Genomic DNA, 10,546 nt, shown 5'->3' with positions numbered 1-10,546 from the left:
TATATATATAATAAATATTTGGTGTGGAATATTTCCTTAAAATGCCACGCGTCTATTCAGAATATGGTCCACATAGTATTCCTAAACCTCGAAAACCAGAAAAAAAATAAAGAAAAAGCACATTTATTTTTTAATCTAAATAAAATGAACGATAAAAATTTAATCAAATCCATGACAGCCAAGAAAAATAAAAATAAATAATGAATAAAATAAACACTGAAAACGACGTAGCTCGGTACTGCTGATGGTTAATTGAAAAAGCGCAAAAGCTCCGTAAAATTCCATCCTATAAAGTTTTCCGTGATTGGTATGAAAGGAAAGCAAATAAAAGAAGAGAAAAGAAAATTGCTCCTTTCATTTCCTCCATTTTCATCCAATAAATAAAGTTTGTCTTTACGTGTTGGGATTCACAGTTTTCGGGAAATGGAAAACGAAATCGTGAATGGTTCTAATGGAGCTTCAAGTTTCTCTTCTCTCAATTGTATCGATCTCTCAAACCCAGATATCGAACAGTCCGTCTCTTTGCTCAAACAGGTTTGTGCTTAGCTTATGTTCGATAAAAGGCTGTGATTTATTAGTGCCTCTCTATGTGGTTAAAACTGAGTAAAGTTTCCATTTTTTTATTCGATATTTTTCTGGTTTAGGCGTGTTTGGATTGTGGATTTTTCTACGTAGTGAATCATGGAATAAGCCAGGAGTTCATGGACGAAGTTTTTTATCAGAGCAAGAGATTTTTCAAATTGCCATTGGATGAAAAAATGAAGCTTTTGAGGAATGAGAAGAACAGGGGCTATACCCCTGTTCTTGACGAGCATCTTGATCCTGAAAACCAAGTTCACGGTTTGTCTTTTTTTGTGCATCACCTTTATTTTGTATCTTTTGGGTTGTGTGATCAAGGATAGATAGAACAGTTGTTTTTCCTATGATTGAGTTGTTGGATGTTGATATGTTTTTATAATTTGCTGAAGTAGGAGATTACAAAGAGGGGTATTACATAGGTGTTGAGAAACCTGAGGATGACCCAGAAGTGGAAAAACCATTCTATGGACCTAATCAATGGCCTGAACAAGGTAACTCTAGTTGTAAGAACTAGAATCTAGTTACTGATTTATTGGTACAAGAGCGAGATATACATGCGTCAAGTGAAATGTCTCTTGTAATGCTTGATCTTTGGCCATAACACCATATCCATTTCTTTTTCTTAACTCTTTCCATTGTCCTCTTAGGTAAATTGTCTGGTTGGAGGGAGACCATGGAGAAATTTCATCAAGAGGCACTGTAAGTGTGTGTTGTCCACGTGACAAGTTCGTGAATTTAAGTTGGCATATGACTTTTCATTATCCATTGGACTGTATTAAGACATTGTGATCTCATGCGAAAAAGTTTATGTTTCTTTAGATTGATTTCCTCCTGAATCTTTGACCATTCAGGATATATCTATGGGTGTGTGATGCTCGTTTTTGTTCTTTGTTTTCCTTATGAAAACTTTTCTTCATTTGCATTCAGGGAAGTTTCAAGAGCGGTTGCAAGGATCATAGCTCTTGCTCTGGGACTGGACAAGAATTTCTTTGATAAGCCGGAAATGCTCGGCGAGCCTATTGCAACTTTGCGCTTACTTCACTATGGAGGTGAAAATTTAATTATAAATTTTAACTTTCATCACTGATCCTCATCTGTAGTAAAATTCATTCAATATAATTTCTTGTTTAGGTCAAGTTACTTCTGATCCATCGAAAGGAATATTTGGAGCTGGAGCTCATTCTGACTTCGGCTTGATAACCCTCTTGGCCACAGATGATGTCTTAGGTCTCCAAGTATGTAGGCTTCTCACTACTTCATGATGTATCTTCTACTGTTTTCGCAATTTGGTCCCTTATCTTTTTGTTACAGATATGCAAAGATAAGGATGCTAAGCCTCAAGTATGGGAATATGTAGCACCAGTGAAAGGGTTAGTAACTGGACCACTCTTGGTCATTATGATTTTTCTAAGACTTATAATATACTTTGTCTTTACTTGTTCTTTTGTATTGATCTTATAGTCTCAAATGGCCTTTTATATCAATTTATACAGTCTTAACTTTTCTATTTCTTTTGTTTACTCATAACAGAGCATTTATTGTGAATCTTGGTGACATGCTGGAGCGCTGGAGCAACTGTATTTTCAAGTATTCCAAAGTTCTATGTTATTTTGGTATAGTTCAATGCTGATTTCACTTTACACCACTCATATTTTGGCCTTTTTTCGGTCAGGTCCACGTTGCACAGGGTCCTGGGAAATGGTCAAGAAAGATACTCTGTAAGGCATCTTTTACTTTACATCTTTTTTAAGTGGGTTTGTGGTAGTCTTCCTAGTTCCTATGTTGTTTCACTAGCTTTTTAATGATTGAAAATTCCGCTAAACTAAATTTAATATCAAAGTTTTGGATGGATTTTTTAACTCGTTTTTACTTTCACAGATCGCATACTTTGTGGAACCTAATCACGATTGCCTTGTTGAGTGTTTGCCTACCTGCAAATCAGAAAAAAACCCTCCCAAGTAAGTTTTGCCTTTTGGGTCATCACCAAAAAAAGAAAAAAAACCATCTCGGTATGACGAATGCAGCTAAACTTATAATAGAAACTGATGAATCCATTAGGAAACCAACTCTTATCTTGCAATTGAGTACAACTATGTCTATTGGGGACATAGTCCATTGAATAAGAGAACAACTTATTTAATGTGATGATATAATTAAGTTGCATTATAAATTAATATTAACTTGTGCTTTAAATGATAGCCTTACATTATGCCTTTATTTGTCTCTTTGGTCAGGTTTTCTCCGATCTTATGCCGGACTTACCTTAGCCAACGCTACAAGGATACACATGTTGATCTGAATATGTACAAAGAACATCAAACTTAATGCTCTCTTTCTGACAGCATTTGGATATGGAGATAAATCCTTTAAGATGTATCAACCAGTACAAGAAATGCCATTTTTCTATGTAATAGAATTGTTTATTTCCTTAGTTGAGCATCAATACATTGGAATGTAAAGACATTCCAAAAGTACTTTAGAATGTGACTTAATTAATAGTCTGTTGTTGACACAAAGTTTTGTTCCTCTTTTGTATGCCAATAAACACTCGAATGAGATTGGTTTATGCAAATCATGCGTTTACTGTAGTACTTTAACCCTAGTTGAGAATAACATATTGCGTAGTAAATACATAAGAAGAAAGGATTTTAGATAGTTAAATAGAATAATAGACAATGGACTAAATAATCAAACCAACTAAAATAAATAAATCATAATCTACCTTGGAAGCTATCTAACAAATCTCACATAAACTAGCCACTTAATTCTAAAAATACAAAAGCAATCTATAGCACTATAATATTCCTAAATATTACAGTTTATATATAATAATAATACAAACCCTGATTTTCTTATGCGTGTTACTACATCTGTTTTAGGTTCATATTGACAGACTTTTCCCGTCTGCCTGACACTGTATATAGTATACCATTTATAATTAATAATTTATTGAAATAGCCCACCTTACTCCCTTTAGGCAACTAAAATGAAAAAAGAAAAATAAAAATAAGGAAAGCTGAGGCAAGTTGGAAAGAAATGATTTTCCACTTTCAATGGTATGAGCTAAGAGGAGATACATGGTCCACCAGACTAAAGCTTTTTCGTCCTTTTCAGTAAGAATTTTCATATAAATACTTAAAAAGTTAATAAAAATGCTTTATATACTCGTGTTTAATCATGTCAAGTCGTTCTCTTATCATTTTTTTTTATTTTAAGTCAAGCCACCCTTTTTGTTCCACCAATCGTTTGAAAAAACACACTTGCAAACAACAACCCACTAGCTTGGGATCGGTCCCTCAAATTATTCCAATATGCTTTTGACAAGTACCACGCTTTTCTTTGTTCAACTAGTTAGGAAAGAAGCTGAAGACATTTTATTAAATTTAAGCCATTACACATAGTAGAGTTCATGTACAAAAACCATCCTCTCACTGAACAAAGGTACACTTTCAAACTTGTTATTCAGATGTTTATTCGTTAAAGCTGATGGAAACAAAGAACACACTACCATGATATAGCTCTTATTGTGAAGTTTAAAACAAGGCTCCAACGCGCCAGATCAAAGTGAGTCTGACTGTTCACCGGTAGTTGCGATAGTTAGGAGTATACATACAACTCTCAGCATACTTGACAAGATCCGCCGGACGAGGGAGACGGGTAGCCAATCCTGCATGTATACACATGATTTCAAATTAAATATGAACTAATTATTTATGTGTGTGTGTAACACCTTGGTTGGAGAAATGGAACACTTACCAAGTTCATATGCCTTGGCAGCAACACTAGCAGCAATGTTGGCAGAAATTTTTCTGATGTTAGTAAATGGTGGGTAGATCAGTCCCTTTTCATAATTCTCCTTTGAGACTTGTCCTGCCAAGGCTTCAGCTGTTTTACAAAAGAAACCAAAAAAAGAAAGAGAATTAGTGATTTCCCCAACCTGAAACGTAGCATTATGCATTTACTCTTATTCACACGCCCATACTAAAGCTAAATGTACCAGTTATAATAAGAAAAAGAGTAAATTACATGGTTTATGTTTCTCATTTATTTGGACTTTCTTTTTCTGATTATATGAAATGAATTTAAAAAAGCTATCTACTTACAGGCTGCCAGAAGCATGTCATCATGTACACGGATAGCTCCGGAGATTACCAAACCAAGGCCGAATCCAGGGAAGATGTAAGCATTGTTGGCCTGAGTTGAAAAGAAAAATGTAAAGTTGAGTAATTTATGTAGAAGCCAACTTTTATTTTAAGGGTGCAAGTAGGAACTATGTCAACCTGTCCAGAAACGTAGACTTTCCCATTGTACTCAACAGGATCAAATGGACTTCCACTAGCGAAAATTGCACCGCCCTGTAAACAAAACAATAACCAAAGGAGAAGCTAATTTTATGTCCTCTGCATTGTATCTTGTCTAGTTTTTTGGAAAATAAAATCCTTGACTAGGGAATGATATATTGAAGTACGTGTTGAATACCTGACTCCAAGTGTAAGCTTCTTCTGCTGTGCATTCAGACTGTGAGGTTGGATTAGACAAAGCCAGAATGAGTGGTTTCTGCAAATCATTCATTTACAACAATGTCATCGAAGAGACACGGAAATGGAGGGAAAACATAACAGATTAAGGAAAAAAACAGGGGAAGGAAAGACAGGGAGGGATACCTCATTGAAGGAGGACACAGCTTCGATCACTTCCTTTGTAAATGTTCTTCCAACCCCAGATGATCCAATGAGAACTGTTGGTTTAATTGCCTGAAGAAGTACAAAAGTACAATCAGAGATCAATAAGTTTTGAAATTTGTGATTGTGATTCAATTGTATTAAAATGTAACATACCTTGACAGCACTTAGGAGATCCTTGACAGGTTCATGTTCATGAGCCCAAGGCTGCTTGAAGTGCTGAAGTGACTCTTTGCGAGAGCTAACAATCAATCCCTGGAGAATAGTTTACACGATTCATGAAATTTGAAGAGAAGAGACTGAAAAGAAAAGTAGCAATGTATCTCATTTAGGATCATATTTTGTTGAGCTTTATGCAACCTTTGAATCCACTAGCCAGATCTTCTTTCGTGTCTCTTCCACAGGAACCTTTGTCTACAAGTGACAAGGGAAGCTAAATAAATAAACTATCATGCTTAAAACCAAGTTACCAAAACCAAATATGACACAATTATGGAGCAGTAAGATAATTACCCGCTTTGAAACCTCAAGAGCTATAAGCTCTGCTATACCAGTTCCGGCCTACAATTATGAATCCGCAAATAGTTCAGATAGTATCAATTATATATACAAAACTACGCGAAAAAATGGGTGCATGCTTGAAACTCCCAGGTTGATTAACAGAGATGCAGAGAAGAATTGATCTTACTTCCCCAGCACCAAGGAACAAAAACTTGTGCTCATTCAAAGAGCCTCCAATCAAATTTAAAGCAGCCACAACTCCAGCAAGAACGACAGAAGCTGTGCCCTACAACAAATTAACCAAGTTCTTTCAATAACAATTGAAAAAGGGCAAGAAAATGAATTCCTCACAAGTACAAGCTTCACAATAACTATACTCCATGCCTGTATATCGTCGTTGAAGACAAGATGAGTGGTTCCATATTTCGCTAGCAGATCAAAAGCATTGTGGTTTGCAAAATCTTCGAACTGCAAACACACAGATAATAGAAGGCAAAATACCTCGAGTAAATCTATGAACAATTGAAGAGGTCAAAGATGCAACTTTAAAATCAAATGTTACCTGTACAAGAACTTTTTCCCCATAGTTTTGCTTGACAGCAGTCATGAACTCATGCAAAAGGTCAGAATATTCCTGTACATAATGCAAAGATTCTCATGGCTGATTTAAACTGCAATTTGATAGCCAAAACTATATCCCTACACTTCAATAAAATGCAACAGGAAGTTACTAGACCTTCCCAGTTGCTCTCCTTTGTTTAAGACCAATGTAGAATTCATTCTTCAACAACTCCTCATTGTTCGTCCCCACATCAATTGTTACAGGCAAACACTACAAAAGGAAACAGGAATTTCTTACAAGGCTGGATCATATAATGCATCAAAACTAGAATGTGGAAACTCTATTCTGAAAAAAGCTTACAGATGAAGGACGAAGCCCTCCTAGTGCCGTGTACAAAGCCAATTTTCCTACAGGAATCCCCATACCCTGAAACATATAAGGTCATGATGTGAGGCCTACTTTATTCTTCAGTTAATTGAACAACTCAATAATTAAATATCATTCATAATGGAAAGGATATCATACCTGACAACCAAGGTCCCCAAGTCCTAAAATTCGCTCACCATCAGTCACAACAATAACTTGAATACTCCTTTCTGGCCAATTTTTCAGCACCTCTAGAATCTTTCCCCTACAAAAATTAAAAAATAGTTTCAAATTTAGTCGAAACTCCCCCACTAAATTGAAGAATTCACAGGGTAATGAAACTATACATACTTCTCATTCAAACTTATGTAAAGACCCTGAGGGCGCCTGAAGATGCTCCCATATTTTTGACAAGCCTCACCAACAGTTGGAGTGTAAACAACTGGGAGCAACTCCTCAACATTGTCAACTAGAAGTTTGTAGAACAGCCTTTGATTCCTCTCCTGTTAAAAAAAAAAATCAGTCACCACCCATTTCTTTACTTCTGAAAAGAACACTTCTTAGCAGGACATGCATGACATAAGCCCATTATGCAGATTTCGCTGTTGAAAAACTCAACTAAATTGATTTAGCAAGAATGCTACCTGAAGGTCCATCATGGCCATATATTTTTGTAGCGGAACTTGATATTGTCTGATATTGTTCATCAACTTCTTCTCCTGGTTATGAGAAAATTAGACAAAATTAGAGATTATATGTTAACATTTTTTACTTGTCCATAAATTTAAGTTGCCATATTTTCAAAACAAAACCTGAAGGTCTTGATTCGCAACAGCCGGAGGAAGAAGCCCTCGCAAGTAATGGGAGTCTCTTTCATTTTGAGTAAATGCAAGTCCTTTGTTGTACTGGGGATCCCTCAACAAAGAATATCCACTACATCGCAACCCCAAGACTGAATCGTTAATTTTTTTATTTTTTTCGTTTACTTTCTTAACAAGATACTGAGAGCAAATTAAGTGGGTCCCAAGAATTTAAACACAAACCCAGATCAAAAAACATGGAGAATTATTCAACCAAGCTAATACAATCTCAAAACTCCAAAATAAACGATAAATCAGCTTTGATCACCACCCTTGATAGGGAAAAGCTCTATAATAGTTATAAAAGTAAACTCTGTATCAAAAGAATATGAGAGCGTCATTTCTTAGAATCAGAATCCAAAAGAGAAAATGAAACACTAGAAACTAAATAAGGAAACAGAAAAGTAAAATTGCAAAAAAGACTAGTTTTGAGTTTTGAGCGACCAAGTGATATAATGAAACACATTAAAATAGCGAAAGACGTAGATGTCAAACGAAAGGAGGAGGTGTGGTTGAATCAAACTTTACCTGGCAACGGAGAAGGTCCAGGGGGTGACGAGCTGGTCCTCGGTAGCACGATCCTCGCCGTACACGTCCTCGACGCCGCCGCCACAGGTGGATTCGGGGTCCAAGTCCAGGACTGAAGCCCCGTCCCTCATTTCCTTCAAAGTACTCTCCATTCTTAACTCGCTTCTTCTCTCTTACAAACAGGTATACTTGAACGAGCTGAATAACGCAACTTGCGTTACCAATTATATAGCGAAAAATCAAGACTTTTTCTTAAATAAAGCTTCGTCAAATCATAGATGAAGATTAAAAAAATTATTGTCGTTTTTCACTTAAAAAAAAGTTAGCATAATTATGACATTTACTAATATTTTTCTTTTGTTCCTTCCCACCGTTAAAGAAAGAGTATAATCAAATTATTAAATTATTTATGTCACTGACTGGATTTGTTTAAAAATTCAACATGGAGTTCACTATTGGTAGTAGTTGGATTTGGGATATATAATTGGATAATACTAATGAACTTTTTATCTCATCAAGTCAAATGTTTAGGATAAACTATAGATAGATTAGAAACAGATGAGAATTATCGGAGCACATGTTTTAAAGGAACGATTATAAATTAGCAGCATAATGGTGGTATAGAATTTAGTGTAGATGTACTAAATTTTCATAAATATAATTTGTGTGCATATAGTTATTCAAAATTTTAAAATATATGATATTCGCACTTATTTTAATAATAAGATATGGGACTAACAACTTATTAAGACCTAATGCTTAGTATAGATATTATTATATGGGAAAATAATTTTAGATGTACATGTGTAATTAATTTTTACTAGTAATTAAAAATTAACTACAAATTATTACTCATAATAAGGTGGCGGCCAGTGAGAGGAGTAGAATCACTGTATATTGCAAACCATTGATTGTTTAATGTATAATTGTCGTTTATATAATGAATATGTGAGTAGTCTTTCATTGTTATTGGTGAGAGGGAGAGGGCCCCTCCGAGTGGATAATGGGAGGCGGCTGAATAATATTTTTATGGATATTCAACACATTGTTGTCACTCGTCACATGTTATTGAAAAGAAAAAAAAAATCATGGTTGTTGTCTCACTCCAATAATGCATATAATAAAGCAATATATAAAGAGGACCGCATCACTATTATCTGCCATTTTTTTCTAGGCTTTATACATTTTTATTTTACTTGTGTTTTTTATGGATTATATTTTTTAATTTTATATTTTAAAAAATTTATTTTTGGATTTTACATTTTTGTAAAATAGTTCAAATAGATTTTTAAATTCAATTTTAATAAAAAAAAATTGAATATAATAATACAATTTTTAAGCTAAATTATTTTATTTTTATTTTGAATGGTTAGTTTGGTAAATTATTTGTAATTTCATTTAATTTTTTTTTAATCAAAATCAAGTTTAGGATTATATTTGAACTATTTTAAAAAATATAGATTCTAAAAAATAATTTATCAAAATACAGAATTCATAGTATTAATATGACAAAATATAATGTCCAAAAAAATATAAACTTTTTTCTAAATTGACTGAAAAAAATATATATTCTCAATGCATCAAATTAACTTCCTTTAGTGATCAGAAAAGCATTTGCACCAAAAATTAAGGCAACTTTAATTGCCTTTTTTCTCCTTCTCCTACCGTACTACACTTAAATGCTCAGTAAAATTGGGACAAGTTTGAACAAAACTATTGATTATAGAAATAGTAATAATAAGAATTGTACTTAGTACTTCAATGTGCATTGATTTTTTTGTCCCAAAAAAAAAACTACTAGAAGAATGACATTTAAATTTCTAACATTCCATATAATTTGCATATGTGAATATTTTTAAGTTTTCATCTATTTTTCTGCTAAACTTGGAGCAAAAATCTCCAATTAATACTTCTTTTACAATATATTTGATCTATATGTATCTTTTAAAACGAATAATTTATTTGATTTTCGTAATTTCTTAAAAAATGTATAACATTTTAATTTTTTTCAATCAACACTCATTTACTAAAAATAAACTTTAGTTTTTATCTTATTGTGAGAAATAACAATATCATCAAATCAAGCACATAATTAAATTTTGACTAGAAGCTAAGCGGTTGATTGGTAGTGAATCTAAATTCAATTTTATGATTTTTAAAACTAAAAAAAGATAGGGCCCACAAGAATATTTGATTAGTTATTTGTTTTTAAATTCTCAATTCAAATATTCGTTTTAAATTTAAGCTACAAAATAGAAAACGTTATTTTCATGTTTTTTCCCAATTCAAATCATTATATCCTAAAATCTTACAAATCTATCATTTTTTTATATTTTCAGATTCTATACCAATCACATATTCAATTTTTTAAAATTCAAAAACAGTTTACGGATTCTAAACCAATCACATTTTCAGAAACATGTTTTAAGACTATAAATCCAAATTTTCATTTTAGAAACACACTTTTT

General features: G+C 33.4%; 2 protein-coding genes across 3 annotated transcripts; one reads left to right on the top strand and one right to left on the bottom strand.

Moving 5' to 3' along the window:
* The first annotated feature begins 329 nt into the window (after window positions 1-329).
* Window positions 330-3,167, top strand: LOC133797105 (2-oxoglutarate-Fe(II) type oxidoreductase hxnY-like). Of its 2 annotated transcripts, none has more exons than XM_062234910.1 (11): window positions 330-534; window positions 645-840; window positions 972-1,070; window positions 1,227-1,278; window positions 1,507-1,628; window positions 1,711-1,814; window positions 1,891-1,949; window positions 2,110-2,166; window positions 2,252-2,297; window positions 2,458-2,537; window positions 2,814-3,167. In XM_062234910.1, the coding sequence occupies exons 1-11, from the start codon at window positions 424-426 to the stop codon at window positions 2,902-2,904; spliced, it is 1,017 nt and encodes a 338-aa protein (XP_062090894.1). In that variant the 5' UTR covers window positions 330-423; the 3' UTR covers window positions 2,905-3,167. The 2 variants fall into 2 exon arrangements, with proteins under 2 accessions (XP_062090894.1, XP_062090893.1); XM_062234909.1 differs by having other exon boundaries at window positions 969-1,070.
* A 763-nt stretch (window positions 3,168-3,930) lies between these two features.
* LOC133797104 (NADP-dependent malic enzyme) lies at window positions 3,931-8,364 on the bottom strand. The gene is made up of 19 exons (XM_062234908.1): window positions 8,079-8,364; window positions 7,503-7,623; window positions 7,335-7,409; window positions 7,042-7,193; window positions 6,850-6,955; window positions 6,685-6,750; window positions 6,499-6,594; window positions 6,325-6,396; window positions 6,147-6,230; window positions 5,950-6,048; window positions 5,775-5,822; window positions 5,622-5,675; window positions 5,418-5,516; window positions 5,244-5,333; window positions 5,059-5,136; window positions 4,860-4,934; window positions 4,683-4,773; window positions 4,336-4,464; window positions 3,931-4,246 (listed from the first exon to the last, which is right to left on the bottom strand). The coding sequence occupies exons 1-19, from the start codon at window positions 8,228-8,230 to the stop codon at window positions 4,158-4,160; spliced, it is 1,776 nt and encodes a 591-aa protein (XP_062090892.1). The 5' UTR covers window positions 8,231-8,364; the 3' UTR covers window positions 3,931-4,157.
* Window positions 8,365-10,546: the final 2,182 nt, after the last annotated feature.

This window comes from Humulus lupulus, chromosome 8 (genome assembly GCF_963169125.1).
Source record: "Humulus lupulus chromosome 8, drHumLupu1.1, whole genome shotgun sequence".
Classification (NCBI taxonomy): Eukaryota; Viridiplantae; Streptophyta; class Magnoliopsida; order Rosales; family Cannabaceae; genus Humulus; species Humulus lupulus.
The sequence above is the reverse complement of the archived record's forward strand: the minus strand, read 5'-3'. Positions and strand labels throughout refer to the sequence as shown.